We start from the raw sequence: 19672 nt of genomic DNA, 5'->3' as shown, positions 1-19672 counted from the left end.
TAATCCCTCAGGAACAAAGTTTCAAAGAGTCACACCTCTCTGAGGAAACTTGCCACCTCATCGCCTTCTTAAGTAGAATACAGTTAAATTTAAATTATGTCCCTTAGTTCTAGCCCCTACATAAGCAAACTTCTTTTCAGCATCTACCCTGTCACATTCTCTCAGGATTGCTGAATAAGATTACCTCTCAGGTTCCTAAACTCCAATGAATATAGGCCCAGTTTGTCCAAACTTTCTACTGAGAAAACATCTTCTGTGTCAGACCATACCCCCAACTCCACTAATCTATTCGAGATATCATTTGTGTAAATCCTCTCCAAGCTGCTTCTTTACATCTTTTCTTTTAAGGGAGCCAAAACCAAATAGAAAATTGCAGATATAGCCTCAAAATATGTTCTATATAACTCTAGCATTCCATTTCTCTTACAGTAAATGAGAACATTTCACTTCTTAATTGCTTGCTATAGTTGCATATTACAATTTTGATTCATATATTGATACACAGAGATCTCTCTTGTGATGATACTATGACTTTAAGAGGTGTATTTTGTCCTGGTTGTTTTGTACAAAGAAAGGTTGAGACAGAGGTGGTGAGTAGTCTACTCCAAGCTTGTGAGGTCTTGGGATTTTTTAAAAAAGTTGGAACAACAGAAGCAGCCTGAATGAGTGAGGACAAGCTTCCACAGAACCAAGACTTTTAGTTTTAGCTTTCTGCAGTTGTGGCAGTCTTGAAGCTGGATGCTGAAGACCTTATTCCACTCTTTTACAGCTCAAAGCTGAGGTTCTCTTCCTGCTGCTGGAGTTGCATGTGAGACAATCTACTTTACTGAATTTACCTTTACCAAGCATGTATTTAAGATCTGTACAGGTAGACAATCCTTTATCCGAAGTCCTGAAATTTGAAAAGCTCCAAAGGTGTTTTTTGCGAAGTTTTTGTTTCATTAATAAGGTTGCTTGGTTAACCCAAGTTGAAACCCACTCAATTTGATTCACTCAGATGCGACGTGGGTGTGCGTGACCCAGCACTGGCAGGCCTCGATTCTGTTTCAAGTCCCTGTTTTACTTAGTGAGTCATGCTCCTCCGGTAAGATTTAAAAAAAATTCACTATCCAACTGTCACTTATTCTGAAATTTGAAAAATTCTGAATTCCGAAAACCAGCTGGTCCCAAGTATTTCAGATAAAAGATTGTTCACCCGGTTAAGCCAATTCTTTTCTTTCCTTTTTATATTGTCTGTATTTTATCTGTAGTGTAAAAATAATGTGTTTTGTTTAAAGTTAAGTAGTCTGACCAATTGAATTGCATCTGGAATATAACCTCTTGCACTTACCTTTCAAATAATAAGTTAGACTATCTTCTTAGGGTTTAGTATTCTTGGACTCAAAGGCACTGAGTGGTGAGTTTGTTTTTTTTATTTGAAGTGTTCCATTTGGCAGTGTGCCTTCTGTCGTAATGTATCTTTCAGTCACTAAAACTGGAGGGGCGGAAGAAATCACTTCAGGAATTTTATATAAAGTGAGTAAGGCAACGTTTTTGGAATTGGCAGACAAGCTGGAGCTGGGGTTGCCTTTGTCCTTGTGAAAAGGGGTGCAATTGCAGCAATAGCTCGACAATTGGTGGAGGTTCCATCAGAATAATTGCAAATGGCTAAAATTCAATTGCAAATGAAGCAGCTTGAACATGACAGGAAATGAAACAGATGGAATTACAATTGAAAGCAGAGGAAAAAGAAAGTGAAGGCCCGAGCAGAAGAAAGTGAGAAAGAACTTTGGAAGTTGGAACTGAAAACTCAAAGTTGACTTGAAATGAAGGAGGTGGAGGTGAAAGGTATAAGTACTGTTGAAAACAGTGATGGAGACCTGGTGGAAATATGTTTAAATATGTCCAAGCTATACTAAAGTTTGACAAGAAGAAAGTAGAAGCTGTTTTCATGTTTTGGTTCTGTTCTCCGAGCTGGGAATTTGTGCTGCAGACGTTTTGTCCCCTGTCTAGGTGAAATCTTCAGTGCTTGGGAGCCTCCATGTGAAGCGCTTCTGTGATCTTTCCTCCGTCATTTGTAGTGGTTTGAATCTGCTGCTTCCGGTTGTCAGTTCCAGTAGCTGGCACTGACAACCAGTAGCGGCAGATTCAAACCACTACAAATGACGGAGGAAAGATCACAGAAGCGCTTCACAGAAGGCTCCCAAGCACTGAGGATGTCACCTAGACAGGGGATGAAATGTCTGCACCAGAAATTCCCAGCTCGGCGAACAGAACCACAACAACGAGCACCCGAGCTACAAATCTTCGCACAAACTTAAGCTGTTTTCATTTCATTTGAGAAAGTAGATAAACAAATAAAATGGCCAGTGACCATGTGGGCATTGTTGATTCAAACAAAGATGGTAGGCAGAGCTAGTGAGGCATTTGCTTCACTATCATAGGAGGTATCTTTGGAGCATGATGAGCAGAAAAAAGCTATCTTAAGTGCATATGAGCAAGTACCAGAAGCCTCTAGACATTTTAGGAATCTAAGGAGAGAATCTGATCAAATGTACATAGAGTTTCAAACGATCAAAGTAATTTTAAGAAGTAGATAAGGGAATTGAAAATAGATAAAGCACACAATGCTCTTCGAGAGATGATTATTTTGGAAGAATTCAAAAATTGGTTTCCTGAAGTAGCGAGAACTCATGGAAGAGCAGAGAGTTAAGACTGCAAGATTAGCAATGGAAATGGCAGATGTTTATGAATTGGTTCATAAATCAAAGTTTGGCTTCCGACATCAATTTCAATCTCTGAGGGATAGAAATTGGGGAAAAGAGAAATCCTCAGGTGGTAAGGGAAATGGAGATCTCAATGAAGATCGCAGAAGCAGTTTAAAAAAAACTACTGGGTATAAAGGCAACTGAGGAGGCGGAAAGGGAAGTTAAAAAGCTCAGATGTTTGTACTGTAAAAACGTAGGCCACATGAGTTGCAGTGTTGGTGGATTAGAAAAAGCACTGGGAAGACGGATGTGGGAAAAACAGGTTAAACCACTGAGTTTTGTTGAAGTGATAAAGGAAAGCATAGTGGAAGCTTAAAAACTGCAAAAGAATGTACAGTTTAATCGGGGGTGGTTGAGAAACAAGTGCTAGATCTCTTTAAAGCATGTACTTGCAAGGGTAAGCTTTATTCATGTATGCTAGGTGGAGTAGATAAAGAAAATAATAGTTTTGATCTGAGAGATGTGATAATTTAGAAGGAGTATTGCCAGGAAAGTGGTAATATGTGGAATTCAGGGTAAGAAGTGGTCAATTATACAAAGTAAGGTTGGACAGTCTGATGAAAAGTGATGGTGGTGGCAGGAGTAGTAGAGAAATTCTCAGTTCCAGAAATACAGTTTATTCTTGGTAATGATATAGCTGGATCGTAGGTGGGAGTGATGCTTACTGCATTTGAAAAGCCAGTGGAAAATCAGGGTACAGGTGTTAAAGGAAGTACAGGGTATATCCTGGGATTTTTTCTTGACTGTATTAACAAGCCACAGGTGGAAACAGGAGAAGAAATTTAAAAAAATAAGGAAGTTGGAGTTCAGTTATCAGAACTATGTTTGAGCAACTGGTTCACAAATAAACAAGAACAGGTGAAGGACAAAGTGGATATTTTTAGTTCAGAGAAATTAACTGCATTATAACAGAAAGATGAAAAACTAAAGCAGTTGTATCAAAAAGCATACACAGAAAAAGAATCTGAGTGTATCCTAGAATATTACTGTCTTAAAATTGAAGTCTTGATGAGGAAATGGAGACTATTATATGTATGGGCAGATGAGAAATGGGCATAAGTTCATCAAGTTGTATTACTGGCAGATTATACAAAGGAGGTTTATGGGTAGCACATGAATTACCAGTGGGAGGTCATTTGGAAATAAGGACAAGTCAAGCCAAAATGCAACATTTTTATTGGTCTGGACTGCATAAGGACATTGTTGAACTTTGTCAGACAGTCATATGTGTCAGGTAATTGGAAAATCTCAGGCTGTGACGAAACCAACACCCTTAAAACCCAATCCCGCATTTGAAAGACCTTGTACAAGTGTCATAATTGACTGCATAGGACCCCTACCTAAAACAAAAGGTGGGAATCGGTATTTGTTGACCATAATGGATGAGTCTACTAGATTTCCAGAGGCCATTCCATGGTGCAATACCACGGCTAAAAGAATTGTTAAAGACTTACTTAGACTTTTTACGAGATACAGGACTACCCACAGAAATACAATTGGATCAAGGATCAAATTTTGTAAGGAAGTTATGGATAGCTTAGGAATAAAATAATTCAAGTCCACTGCATACCATCTAGACAATAGACAATAGGTGCAGGAGGAGGCCATTCTGCCCTTCGAGCCTACACTACCATTCAATATGATCATGGCTGATCATCCTTAATTAGTATCCTGTTCCTGCCTTATCTCTATAACCCTTGATTCCACAATCCTTGAGAGCTCTATCCAACTCTTTCTTAAATGAATCCAGAGACTGGGCCTCCACTGCCCTCTGGGGCAGAGCATTCCACACAGCCACCACTCTCTGGGTGAAGAGGTTTCTCCTCATCTCTGTCCTAAATGGTCTACCCCGTATTTTTAAGCTGTGTCCTCTGGTTCGGCACTCACCCATCAGCGGAAACATGTTTCCTGCCTCCAGACTGTTCAATCCTTTAATAATCTTATATGTCTCAATCAGATCCCCTCTCAGCCTTCTAAACTCAAGGGTATACAAGCCCAGTCACTCAAGTCTTTCAGTGTAAGGTAATCCCGCCAATCCAGGAATTGACCTCTAGAATCGCAGGCAGCATTAGAACAGTGGTATCAAATTTTAAAGATCATGCTAAAGGCTTACAGTCAAGACTATCCAAAGGATTGGGATAAATGAATTATATTTGTACGTTTTGCAATTATGAATCTACTAAACTCAGTCCATTTGAATTATTTTTGGGCATGAGGTGAGAGGACCACTGAAATTAATTAAAGAGAAATTGATGAACCAAAGTTCAGAGACCACACATTTGGACTATGGTCAAACATTAATGAAAAATAAAATAGGGCCGGTGAGCTCAATATTTAGCATTTGGAAGTGGTATGGCATGAAATGAATCCGACAGCAGACAAAAAATCAAAAATTCGCAACTTTGTTAGTGGAGATAAAATGTTAGTGTTACTCTAAGTGTTCTACGAACTTTTAAAGATAAAGCTTAGTGGGCCATATTAAATTAAAAGGAAATTGACTGAGGTGAATTATTTGACAAGAACAGAGTGTGAAGAAACAATTTCAGATAATTCTGAATTAGACATTCTTGAAATTAAATTGAACAATGAGGAACTTCTCAAAAATTGGGATAAATTACTCAGTTACCTTTCAGAGGAAAATCAAAATGACCTGAAAGAATTATTACAATCACATGGGGAGATATGTGGGAATATGCTGGAAAGTACTAATCTGACTATGCATTATGTAGACTTGGCAGTACTGTTCCAATTAAGCAGCATCCTTATAGACTTATCTCTATAAAGTTAGCATAGGTTCTAAAAGAGATTGAATGCATGCTCAGAGCAGAAGAGACCCTGCTCTTGAATTTAGGCCTTCTGGTTCAAAGATAGGGACATTACTGCATAGAACACAGCACAGTACAATCCCTTTGGCCCTCAATGTTGTGCCGATCCAACTCTAAGATCAGACTAACCTACATACCGTTCATTGTATTATCTTCTGTGTGCCTATCTGAGAATCACTTAAATGTCCCTAATGTATGTGACTTTACTACCACTGCTGGCAGTGCATTCCATGCACCCACCATTCTCTGTGTAAAGAACACACCTCTGACATCTACCCTCAATCTTCCTCCAATCACCTTAAACCTATGCCCCCCCTCATGATAGACATTTCCACCATGGGAAAAAGTCTCTGGCTATCCATTCTATCTGTGGCCCTCATCATCTTGTACACCTCTATCAAGTCACCTCTCATCCTTTTTTGCCCCAATGAGAAAAGCCCTAGCTCCCTCATTCTTTCTTCATAAGACATGCCCTCCAGTCCAGGCAGCATCCTGGTAAATCTCCTCTGCACCCTTTCTAAAGCTTCCACACCCTTCCTATAATGAGGCAACCAAAACTGAACAAAATATTCCAAGTGTGGTCTAACCAGGGCTCCACAGAGCTGCAGCATAACTACTGCATCACAAGAGCTGTCCTGCATGTGCTTTAGTATTTTCTATTCAAACTGTTCATAAATGTTTATAAACTCCACTTCTGGAGCAAGTAGGATTTGAATCCAGGTCTCTAGATTCAGTGGTAAATACATTATCACTGTGTCACAAGAGCCCTTGTGGGCCTATTTATTTTTCTATACGTAATAGTGCTATTGTGCACAGCTAAGGGACTTTTCAAACAGTAAAATCACCGTGACTTTTTTTGCATTGTATTTTTTCTTTTAAGTACTACCAGTGTTCATCTCTGCAGCCAACTGAATATTTGAATTGAATGTATTGTCACGTGTACCAAGGCACATAAAATCCATGGGCAATACAAACCATTAAATGTGAAGGGAAGGTAAGGTGGGAGGGAAGGGGTTAAATCAAAACTGAGATGGAGGAGGAAATAAAGCACTGTATCTCCTGTGGTGTCCACCTCTCTCTTAATGGCATTGATGGAAACCGTGCGCTCCCTCTCCAAGAATACCACGTAATGGTGGAAGAGGAGCAGATTATCAGCAAATATGACTGGGTCCTATTTTTCTCATCAACCAGTTCAGAGATGTTATTTTGAATTCTAGAGCAGGTGTGACTTGAACCTGAGCCTCCCAGTCTGGGAAAATAAATGCTACCTCTACGCCACAATAGGAGCCCACCTGGGTTTGCATTATAAGTTTAATCTTTTTTTAAAATATAACCTATTTTTCTAATCAACCTGTTCAGAGATGTAATTCTAAACCTCTGGAGCAGTAAGGACTTGAAGACAGACCTCCTGGCCCACGAACAGGAATACTACCCCTGTGCCACAAGAGGAACCCAGCTGCATTTGCATTATAAATTTAATTTTTTTAAAGAACATAACCTATATTTTCTAATCCATCTGTTTAGGGATGCAATTCTAAACCTCTGCACAGGTGATTCTTGAACCCAGGCCTCCCAGTCCAGGAATACGAATACTACCACTGCACGACAAGAGGGACCCATCTGGGGTCTGCTGTTTTTTTTATTTAACCTATTGTTCAAATCAACCTGTTCAGAGATGTCATTACACACCTCTGGAGCAGTTTGGACTTGAACCTGCTGGGTCTGCTCTTTTTTTTCCTCTTTTCTTTTATCAATCAGTTCAGAGATATTATACATCTCTGGAGCAGGTGTGACTTGTACAAAGGCCTCCCATTCAGGGGTAGGGATACTACCACTGCACCACAAGAGGGACTCCTAGTTTGCACACTTTTTGTTTGAAACTGGACCTCCCAATCCAGGGGTAGGAACATTATTATTGCACAACAAGAGAGCCCTCTGGATTTGCTTTATTTCCATATATGTATCTACCTATCTTTCTAATAAACGTATTCAGAGATGTTACAATACACCTCTGAGGCAGATGGGTCTTAAACCAGAGCCTCCTGGTCCAGAGGCAGTGGCATTAACACTGTACCAGCAGAACCCATTATTATATAGAATTTTTGATTAAATGAACCTATTTTTCTAATCAACCTGTTCAGAGGTTTTATTGTATACCTCCGGAGTAGGTGGGACTTCAATCTAAGCCAGGAGAAGGTGAGGGCTACAGGTGATGCAGATCAGAGTCGAGGGTGTGGTGCTGGAAAAGCACAGCAGGTGATGAAGGGCTTATGCCTGAAATGTTGATTCTCCTGCTCCTTGGATGCTGTCTGATCTGCAGTTCTTTTCCAGCACCACACTTTTAACTTCTATCCAAGCCACTGTGCCACAAGAAAGTTGTTGTATAGAATTTATGGTGTTTTTCTAATCAATCTGTTCAACGATGTTATTATCCGTCTTTGGAGCAGTTGGGACCTGAATCCACTGGGTCTGCTTTATTTATTTTGGCTCTACTGGGAAGTGTTATCACACACAACTGAATGACCCCATTTGTATGTTTCTCATTTGATTTTTTAAAAATCTAACCTATTTTCTAATCTACCTGTTCAGGAATGTTATGATACAATTCTGGAACCGGTGGGACTTAACCCAGGTCTCAGTCCAAGGGTAGGTATAAGAACTTTATTAGATTACATCTCGAGTATTGTGTGTAGCTTTAGTCTCCTTATCTCAGTAAAGATATTATTTCCACAAAGGTTCATCACACTTGCTCCCAGAATGGCGAGACTATTGTATGAAACAAAATTAGGGCACACTGTGTCTGCATTCTCTAGCAGTTCAAAGAATGAGAGGTGATTTTAATGAATATTATAAAATTCTTAAAAAGAATAGGCAGGGAGACACAGGTAAGACGTTCCCCTTGGTTGGGGGTCTAGATCAGGGGGTACAATTTAAAAAAAGGGGTGATTGCACTTTGATCCAAACTGAGGAGAACTGGTTTTACTCAGAGGGTTGTACACTTTTGGAATCCCATACCACAGAAGACTGTGGAGGCTCAGCCTTTGGATAGTTTAATGGAGAGTCAAGGAGTGTGGTACTGGAAAAGGACAGTCGGTCAGGCAGCATCCAGGGAGCAGGAGACTCAATGTTTTGAGCACAAGTTCTTCATCAGGAATGTGGGAGGGGCCAAAGGGGGCAGAGAGATAATTGGGAAGGGGTGGGGCTGGGGGGAAGGTAAATGGGAATGCGATAGGTAGATGAAGGTGGGGGGTGATGGTTGGAATGGAGAGTGGAGTGGATAGGTGGGAAGGAAGATGGACAGGTAGGACAGTTCAAGACGGTGGTGCCAAGTTGAAGGATTGGATATGGGATAAGGTGGGGGGAGGGGAGATAAGAAAACTGGCGAAATCAAAATTGATCCAGTGTTGTTGGAGGGTCCCAAGAGGAAGATGAGGTGTTCCTCCTCCAGGCGTCATGTGGCTAAAATTTGGCAGAGGCAGCGGCCCAGGACTTGCATGTCAGGACTTTAATGTAGAGATTGGTGGATTTATGATTACTTGTGGCATACAAGGTAAAGGGATGAGGTAAGTAAAAGGTATTGAAGTGTTCAGTTAGCTATGCTTGTATTGATTGGTGGAGCAGGATCAGTGGACTGAATGCTTACTCATGTTCCTATGTTAGAATGATGTTCCGATTTGCAGTGTGGCAAGAATTCTGGGGGTAAAGGTGTTATACCTTGAGCAATTGCCAGGGAAGGGGCTATGAGCCTGTGGGGCCTTACTGGGAATGAAGGAGGAGAGGACCAGGTGGACATGCATCATCTGTTCCGGTTCCCTCTCTCATACTGAACTAGAAAAGTTTATCTATTTCAATCCCAATTTCCACTCTGCTCTCACCTTCACCTCATCTATCTCTGACTCCTCCTTTCCTTTCCTCGACATCTGTTTCAACTTTTGGGGACAGACTAGCCGCCAATATCTACTACAAATGCACTGACTCTCACAGTTACCTTGACTACACATTCTTAGATTTGCTTTCTGGAAAGACTTTATTCCATTCTCCCAGTTCCGCTGTCTCCACTGCATCTGTTCTGATGATACCAACTTCGATAAAGGAACCTTTGAAATGCCCATCTTCTTCCTCAATCAAGGATTCCCCAGCACCGTAGTTAACAGGGTCAGCTGGGTCCAACCCAGCTCCTGCACTTCAGCCTCATGCCCTCTCTTCCTTCCCACAACAGCGATAGGATCCTTTTGTCCTCACCTACTATCCTACTAGCATCCACAGGCAGAGGATTATTAGCCACCATTTCCACCACCTCCAGTGGGATGCCACCACCAGACACATATTCTGCCCCCCTTTCTCAGTCTTCTGCAAGGACCATTACCTCCCTGACACTCTGGTCTTCTCCTCCTTCATTCCCAACACATCCATAGAGCCCCATGGCAGCTTCCCCTGCAACCACGGAAGGTTAACACCTGCCCATTTACTTCCTCCCTCCTCACTATCCTAAGTCCCAAGCACATCTTCCAGGTGAAGCAATGCTTTACTAGCACTTCACTCAGTCTAGTGCTCACACTGTGGTTTCCTTTCCACTGGTGAAACGAAGGGCAGAAATGGGAGGCTGTTTCACAAAATATCTATACTCTGTTTGCAAAAAAAGCTTTCAGTTGCTTGTCACTCCAACACACTATTATGTTCTCCAGCCAAAATCACTGCCTCAGGCTTGCTGCAGCAAAGCTCAGTGCAAGCTGGAAGAACAGGATCTCATTTCCCGCTGGGCAGTCCTGAAGCATTTTGGACTTAATATTGAGTTCAATAATGTTAGGGCTTGAGCACCTTTTTCCATGCTTTCCCCACCTCCACACACTAGGTCTTGTCATCACATGGGCTGCTACCAAACACTATCCATTGTCAGCTACTAACAGTCCCCATTAGCAACTATTTATCCCCCCACATTGACCTTTAACCACTGCTTTGTCTGTTTAACTGTATTTTTCTCTTCAGGGATGTCTCTCTACCTAATGTTTACTCTCCACCTCCATCTTCTGTATAAAATAAATCCTTTTCCTAGTTACCATCATTCTGAAGGGGGGTCACTGGGCTCGAAACGTTAACTCTGATTTCTTGCCACAGATCCTGCTGAGATTATTCAGCAATTTCTGTAATTTTTTTCAGATCCACAGTTCTTTCAGTTTTTTTGTAAGGTATGATTTATCTAGTTAGCACACAAAACAATACTTTTCACTGTACCTCGGTTCATGTGACAATAATCAAGTCAAATATTGCAAATGATTCTGGTCCAACACTGTTACCTCTGGCATTCCACTAGTGACAGGTTGTCATCTTGAAAATGCACCCTTGTCTCATCTGTCTGTCTTCAATTTGTTAGCCAATCCCCTATTCATGCAAATTTTACTATGCCCAATACTGTGGGCTTACATCTTATTAGGTAGCCTAATGTGTGGAATCTTATACTAAATCCACTGCTTCCCCTTTTTCTATCTTGCTTGTTACCTCCTCAAAGAATTCTAATCAATTCATCTGGCATGATTTCCCCTTTGTGAAGCCATGCGGACTCTGCTTCATCATATTATGTATTTCTAAATATTCTGCTATTATATCCTTTATAATACTCTTTTTGCTAATTACTGATATTAAGCTAAATGGCCCTTATTACTTGTTTTTGTTTCCTTTCCTTTCTAAATAAAGGTATTACATTGGCAGTCTTCCAATCCTTTTGGATTTTTCCAGAATCTAATCCAGATTGGAAAGTTACTACTGGTGCATCCACTATCTCTGTAGCTACTGCTTATGCAAGGTAGAGTAGGAAGAAAATCAGTTTTTCTTCTAATTTCTCAATTAAGTGAACAGTTCAGAGTGTTTTTTTTTTAAGAGTCATAGAATCCTACAGCACGGATACAGACCCTTTGGCCCAAACTGGTCCATGCTGATGCTAACCCTATTGCTCTGTATTTGGTCCATATATTTCTAATCCTTTCCTATCCTTGTATTTGTCCAAATGTCTTTTAAATGTTGTTAATGTAACCGCCTCAATCACTTCCGCTGGCAGCTCATTCCATATGCTTACTGTGGCCGGACAGGCCACTCAAAATGATAAATTTATGATGAACTGGATAAGGTGGACAAGGACTAAAGTTATGCTGGAAAATGAAGCCAACCTTGACTGGTTAGCACTCAGTGGTTAGCACTGCTGCCTTACAGCACCAGGGTCCCAGGTTCATTTCCAGCCTCAGGCGACTGTCTGTGTGGAGTTTGCACATTCTCCCCCGTGTTTGCGTGGGTTTCCTCCGGGTGCTCCAGTTTTCTCTCACAATCCAAAGATGTGTGGGGCAGGTGAATTGGCCATGCTAATTTGCAGAGGGAAATGTGTCTGGATAGGTCGGTGTGGACTGGTTGGGTCGAAGGGCCTGCTTCTACACTGTAGGGAATCTAATCTAATGTGATTGTGTCAATCCACATGCTGCAGAATCCAGACAGGCTGCAGCTGCTCAAACAAACTGATAGCTGCAGACCCTATAATACAACCCGGAATTTGGGTTTGAATAGGTCAATGGAATGTCACCCTCGGAACAATCGGAAACACTGAGGTGGGTATGAGAACAGAAGCACTTCGCAGCCTTATTTGGAGGAAGTTACGCGTACCCAGCACCTCCAGTAATGGACACTTGAGGACCATCTTGCCATCAGCGTGCCAACACCTGGTTGGGTCTGATCGATCAGGGTGATCGAACCTGATCAATCCATTGGAAGATACTCAAGATCCTCCTAAAAGAGCACGAAGACTTTGGAGTATAAGAATCGCTGCAACATCCCCCTCAGGAGCAGTAATTTGAACAGTAACTCTAGAATAACCACCGAAAGAAAAGACACCTCTGAAACCATCTGAAGAAGATCAGAAAACATCACCATATGGAGCCCGGCCAAGTTCTAGTGTGATGATGCATGATCAAAGTTAAAGCATAAGATAGCTGTGTTGTGTTTATCATTAGTTCATAGTGTATTTGTTGTTCTAATATTAATTGTGTCAAGTAAACAAATATTATTGTTTTACAGTTATTAAGAGTCGACTCACAGTTCTTTTATTAGATATAGGAGTTCAAACACAGTATGGCAGGTGCAACAGTACCATATGTTTCTTATACAATTACCACATACCTTATACTCCAAAGGTGCCCTGATTATCCACTTGCAGTTGGCAAAACTAGGATACATGTCTGGGTAGTTTGGAGAGGTGAAAATGCCATCACTTTTAGTGAGTAGGTTTCCACATACCTCTAAGAAAAATCAAGCCAGAACACACAAAATAAAACTATGAAACAATGATAATATATCTTACTGTTAAATTCACATTCCTCAGATATCAGTATGTCAAGTCAGCAGAGCAACACGTTCAGCTATCAGTATATTCATGTAATCATCCACTGTGTATGAAAAACAATGAGCCAATAAAAATATTTATTTGATAAAATAATGAAAAAAGCAAGAAAATTCAAAAAATCTACTTGGAAACTATTTCCAGGAGGAAATTGTACTAGTACAGAGGAGAACTTATGTTTTGTGATATTCAGAACTCTTAGAAATCCAAGAGTTAATGGGCAAAGGCTCAAAGCTATCAACTACAGGTACAGCAAATTAAGGAGAATCAAAATAGTCATGGATGCAAAACAAAGACAAAAATTGATGGAGAAGCTCAGCAGGTTGGTCAGCATTTGTGGGAAGAAAGCAAAGTGAATGTTTTGAGTCCGGTGACTCATCATCAGAACTGTTAAGAACTGGAAAAGAAGTGGTATTTATGCTGAAGCTGAAACTGGGGGAGGAGAGAGTAGATAGGTGGAGGTGGAGCCCAGAGAGAGACACGAAAGGGGTAGGTAGACAAGGAAATTATGGATAGCAGGCCATGATAGAGGAAAAGCTGGGTAAGTGATAATAAGTGTTAAGAGTATGAGAAAATGAGTAAGCTGTACGGAAAGCAACCCATTTACTGTGACAATGGGCCTAAGAATATTGAGAATGGGTGACTGTGCTAAAAGTAACGCATGACATAACAGGACCAAGTATGTGGCTGCAATCAAGACTCTAGAATGATGTGTTACCTCCAGTGTGCCAGGGTCAAGCAGGTCTCTGAGCGTTTGGATGGAATTCTTAAGGGACAGTGAGCAGTCAGAGTTGTTCCACATATTGGTACTGACATCGTAGGTAGGAAAAAGGATGAGGTCCGAAGAGAGATTATAGGGAATTCGGCAAAAGGTTAAAATGTAGGCCCTCAAGGGTATTAATTTGTGGACTATTTCTGGTACCAATTGTTATGGAGAGTAGGAATAGGAGGATGTGGCAGATGAATGCATGGCTTGAGAGCTGGTGCAGGGATTCAGATTCTTGGACCATTGGAATTTCTTCTGGGTAGAGGTGACCTGGACAGGAGGGACAGATTGCACCTGAATTGGAGGGGGACAAATATCCTGGTGGGGAGATTAGCCGGAGGACAGCACAGAAGTTAACAAGAGCAAGTTAAATAGTAAAGGCAGTGTCGATAATCCTACTACGAGACAACAATATTGCAGGAAGCAAGAGAAATCTGGGTTAAACTGCATTTATTTCAAAGCAAGAGAGCTGAGAGTTATGGCAAATGAATCTGGGGCATGGATACGTATATGGGAATGGGATATAATATCTATTACAGAAATATTGCTGAGGGATAGACAGAACTGGCAGCTCAATGTTCCAGGGTAAAGATTCTATAGCTAGCACAGAAGGGGAGGAGAGAGGAGGGGTCTTGTGTTTTTGATTACAGAAAAAATTGCAGTATTTTTTCTTGAGGGTTCATCCACTGAGTTTATATGGGTAGAACTGAGAAACAAAAAGGGGTGGATCACTTTGATAGCATTGCACGAAAGGCAGTCAGTGGGATATTGAGGAGCAAATATGAAGGAGATAGCAGAAAGCTGCAAGAATAATAGGATTGTAATAGTGGGGGATTTTAACTTCCTAACACTATGGCAGTTTCAGTTGATATCTCAGCCTTTTGGCTCAGAATATGTGTAGTTCCTGAGGACCAGAGGAAGAGATTCTGCTCGAGTGCTGCAGGTTCGACACAGCGGACGTGTGCTGGCGGGGGAGAAACCACGGGGATCGTGTTGGGAGTCGTTGGAGCTGCTGGAGACCATCGCTGGATTGTGATTGGATGTTGGAGGATCATTTGGTTGTGCTGACCTGCTCTTGGTGGATCTTTATGCTGGCTTCGGCCTAACGCCAATTCAGGTACCAGCCAACCTCAGAGCTATGGCCTCAGCAGCCGCTCGCAGCCCAGGCCAGGGCATTCGCAACACAGTCAGGGTGACTGTGAAGGTGGAGCAGCGTACACCAGTTGATCGGACAGTATCTGTTAAGAAGATTTAGCTGGAGTGCTGCGGGTTCGACCCCGGGAAACATTGAGTATGTCAGTATGCTTCGGGCAGGTACCATGAATGAATCCATGAGGAAAGGCATATCACCCTCGTCTACAAGCGGAAGGGGGAGAGAGAGGAACTCAAAAATTGGAGACCAATCTCACTGTTGAATGCAGATTACAAAATTCTGTCAAAGGTTATCGCCAACCGGGTCAGGTCTGCTCTAGGGTCGGTGATTCACCCTGACCAAACCTGTGCTGTGCCGGGCAGGAAGATCGCTGAGAGTCTCGCACTCCTCAGGGATACGATCGCCTACGTGCAGGACAGAGGGTTGGACACCTGCCTGATCAGCCTGGACCAGGAGAAAGCCTTTGACAGGATATCACACACATATATGAGAGATGTTCTCTCCAAAATGGGCTTTGGGGAGGGAATCTGCAATTGGATCAGACTGCTCTACACCAACATTGTCAGTGCAGTCTCAATCAATGGGTGGGAATCAGATAGCTTCCCAGTCAGATCTGAAGTCAGGCAGGGCTGTCCTCTCTCTCCTGCCTTGTTTGTGAGCTGCATAGAGCCATTTGCCGAGTCCATCAGGAAGGATGCGAGCCTGAGAGGGATGACTATTCCTGGCAGTGGGGGCCTGCAGGTTAAGGCCTCCCTGTACATGGATGACGTCGCCGTTTTCTGCTCGGATCCGCTGTCCGTGCGCAGACTCATGTGCATTTGTGACCAGTTCGAATGGGCCTCGGGGGCCAAGGTAAACCGAGGCAAGAGCGAGGCCATGCTCTTCGGGAACTGGGCCGACCAATCCTCGATCCCCTTCACCGTCAGGACCGACCACCTGAAGGTGCTGGGTATTTGGTTCGGAGGGGCTGGGGCGTGCGCCAAGTCTTGGGAGGAGCGTATCAGCAAAGTGAGGCAGAAACTGGGCAAATGGAAGCTACGGTCGCTCTCCATCGCGGGAAAAAACCTGGTCATCAGGTGTGAGGCACTGTCATTGCTATTATACGTGGCACAGGTCTGGCCTATTCCCAGAACCTGTGCCGCTGCAGTCACCCAGGCCATCTTCCAATTTATATGGAGGTCAAAGATGGACCGGGTCCGAAGGGACTCGCTGTACAAAGATCTGGGCAACGGGGGAAAAAATACACCCAATGCCTCAACCTGATGGCCACCTTTGTGTGTGGCTGCATCAAGCTGTGCGTGGATCCCCGGTACGCAAACACCAAGTGTCACTACGTACTGAGGTTCTACCTGTCCCCGGTGTTGCGAAGGATGGGCCTGGCCTCGCTGCCGCGGAACGCTCCGAGTAGTTGGACCGTTCTGCATCACCTGTCCTTCGTGGAGAAGTTTATGAAGAAAAACACCTTTGACCACAAGTCCATCAGGAAGTGGTCAGCACGTAGTGTCCTTGAGACCCTTTGGGAAAAGGAGAGGGCAGATCCTATCGAGCGGTTCCCTGAGCAGACTGTCAAAGCCATTTGGCAGAATGCCTCATTGCCAGAACTTTCCAAAAAGCACCAAGACATGGCTTGGCTGGTGGTGAGAAGGGCTCTGCCTGTGAGATCCTTTATGCATTCCCGGACTCTCAGCCGCACCGCAAGCTGCCCTCGAAGCGGCTGCGGGGGGGGGGAGGAGACTGTCACACATCTCCTTCTGGAATGTGCCTACGCAGAAGTAGTCTGGAGAGGAATGCAGTGGTGTTTGTCGAGGTTCGTCCCGAGCAGTGCCGTGACGCGGGACTCCGTGCTCTATGGCCTGTTCCCCGGGACGCACACCGAGACAAACATCAACTGTGCCTGGAGGATCATCAACTCGGTGAAGGATGCTCTCTGGGTGGTCCGAAACCTGCTGATCTTCCAGCTGAAGGAGTTGACCCCGACTGAGTATTGCAGACTGGCACATCCCAAGGTCCAGGACTACGTGTTGAGGAATGCGCTGAAGCTTGGGGCAGCTGCCGCCAAGGCGCGGTGGGGAAAGACCACTGTGTAAAGTCTGCCTGCCTAAGAAGAACAGGGGGCCCACGCAGTCATTTGGGCTCTGCTGACGCCTCAGCTAAATATATGGACATATGATTGATAAACATACAGACCTGTATATACAAATGATAAATTCAGATCTCTGTATGTAAATGTTTATGTATGTATGGCATGACCAACTGTACAGACCATCAAATTATTTTATGAATAAAGTATATTTGTGAAATAAAAAAAAGGTTTCAGTTGATATCAAGAGCTTGGATGATGGGCAGCTTGTTAAATGTGTTCAGGAAGAATTTCTCGAACAATATGTAGATGGCCCTACTACAGAAGGGTGAAAGTCAGTAGTGCAGATGCTGGAGATTAGAGTCAAGAGTGTTGTGCTGGAAAAGCATAGCAGGTTATGCAGCATCTGAGGAGTAGAAAAATCGACGTTTCAGGCAAAAGCCCTTCATCAGGAATCTACTAGAGAAGGGGCCAGAAGTTTCCTCGTCTTGGGAAATAAGGCTGAGCAAATGACAGTAGGGTTAACAGGGAACAGTTTAGGACCAGTGACCATAATTCCATTAATTTTAAAATAGCTATGGAAAAGGATTAGGTCTGATCCACAAGTTCAAGTTCTAAATTGGGTTAAGGCCAATTTTGATGGTCTTAAACAGGAACTTGCAGAAGTTGATTCGGGAGGCTATTTACAGGCAAAGGGATGTCTGTTAAGTGGGAGGTTTTCAAAAGTGAGTTAATGGGGGTTCAGGGTCAGTGTGTTCCTGCCAAAGTGAAGGGTAAGGTTGGTAGGAGTGGGGAACCCCAGACAATTGGAGTTAATGAGGCTGTGGTCAGGAAAAAGGTGGAGGCATATGACATGTATATGCAGCTGGGATCAAGTGAATTCCTTGAGGAGTCTACAAGTAGTCAAAATCAGGAAGGGCTGAAAGGTGACATGAGATGTGGAGAGAGGTGGATTAGTCGGGGTAAATTTAGGGGAATGGGTCTGGGTGGGTTGCTATTCGGAGGGTAGGTGTGGACTTGTTGGGCCGAAGGGCCTGTTTCCACACTGTAGGGAATCTTAAAAAAAAGATGGCTTTGGCAGATAAGGTAAAGGAGAATCCAAAGAGATACTACAAGTACATGAAGAACAAAAGAATACCTAGGGAGAGAAAGGGCCTCTTAAAGATCAACAAGGAGCTACAAAAGATGACAGATCCTAAATTAATGTTTCCTGTCAGTATTTAACATCGAGAAAAAATAGTGGTGTCTTGAAGAAAGCCCACATTATAGAAGAGGAGGTGCTGGATGTTTCAAAAAGTATTAAGGTAGATAAATCTCTGGGACCTGATGAAGTGTATCCTAAGACTTTGTAGGACACTGGATAAAAATTGGTTTGACAAGAGAAGACAGAGGAGGGTGGTAGAGGGTCATTTTTCAGACTGGAAACCTTTGACCACTAGTTTGCCACAGGGATTGGTGCTGGGTCCACTGTTATTCATCATTTATATAAATAGTTTGGATGAGAAGTTCAGAGATATGGTTAGTAAGTTGGCAGATGACACCAAGACTGGTGGTCTGGCGGACAGTGAAGAAGGTTCAAAGTTTGTGAGAAGATTTGGGTTGAATTTGCGGTAAGACTGTTTGTTCTAATCTTTGCATTTCCGGTTCTGCTATGAGTCCAGAGATGGGTGAGCCCATGGGTGTGCTGTTGATTTGTTCATATATTTGGTTGTGAGGCACAGGTCCAGTAGTTTGAGTATGCCATCTTTGTTGATAGGTTCAACGTCCTGTTGTCTGTTCTGTATGTCCAGCAGGTTGGCTATTGTTTCTCTGGCTAGAGTTTTGTTGATAGAGGTGAACAGTGCCGTTACATCGAATGAGACCATGGTTTCTTCCTTGTCTATGTGTATATTTCTGATGATGTCCAAGAATTCCTGTGTTGATTGTATAGAATGTCTGGATCCGCTGATCAGGTGTTTTAGTTTCTGGGTCAGATATGTGGATGACACCTTTGTAATCATTAAAAACACAGAAATAGAGAACACACACCGGATCATCAACCCCACACTCACAGGAATCCGATTCACTAGAGAGGAAGAAAAGGACAACCAACTCCCATTCCTAGACGTGATGGTATAGAGAACACCGAACAGAGAATTCACCACAAAGGTATACAGGAAAGCCACACACACAGACCAAGTCCTAAACTACGAAAGCAACCACCCCAACACACACCAAAGAAGTTGCATCAAGACACTATTCAAAAGGGCCAAACACACTGCAGTACACCAGAACTGCAAAAAGAGGAAGAAGAACACCTATACAATGTATTCACCAAAAACGGATACCCGAGCAATTTCATCAACAGATGCCTAAGGGAAAGACAACGGAACGAGGACATGCCGCAACCCAAAGGACTAGCCACACTACCATACATCAAGAACATTTCTGAACTGACAGTCAGACTACTGCGACCACTAGGACTCATAACAGCACACAAACCAACAGCCATTCTCAGACAACAACTCACCAGAACGAAGGACCCGATACCCAGCATGAGCAAAACCAATATAGTGTACAAAATCCCATGCAAGGACTGCACAAAACACTACATAGGACAAACAGGAAGACAGCTAACGATCCGCATCCATGAACACCAACTAGCCATGAAACGACACGACCAGCTATCCTTAGTAGCCACACATGCAGATGACAAGCAACATGAATTCGACTGGGACAACACT

The 19672-nt window shown here is 42.9% G+C and overlaps 1 protein-coding gene across 7 annotated transcripts in view; it reads right to left on the bottom strand.

Annotated features, from left to right (window-relative positions):
* LOC122558116 (embryonic protein UVS.2-like) overlaps nucleotides 1–19672 on the bottom strand; it is a 193217-nt gene that overhangs the window by 28476 nt on the left and 145069 nt on the right. For all 7 annotated transcript variants that reach the window (XM_087996795.1, XM_087996790.1, XM_087996793.1 and 4 more), the window contains one exon: nucleotides 12731–12849. In XM_087996795.1, coding sequence (XP_087852921.1) covers nucleotides 12731–12849 — 119 coding nt within the window. The remainder of the gene's footprint in view (nucleotides 1–12730; nucleotides 12850–19672) is intronic.

Source organism: Chiloscyllium plagiosum, unplaced genomic scaffold (genome assembly GCF_037043375.1).
Source record: "Chiloscyllium plagiosum isolate Xiang-an unplaced genomic scaffold, Cpla_swu_hap1 HiC_scaffold_18, whole genome shotgun sequence".
In the NCBI taxonomy this organism is placed as follows: domain Eukaryota; kingdom Metazoa; phylum Chordata; class Chondrichthyes; order Orectolobiformes; family Hemiscylliidae; genus Chiloscyllium; species Chiloscyllium plagiosum.
Note: the sequence above shows the minus strand (reverse complement) of the source record. Positions and strands in the feature narration are given on the sequence as shown.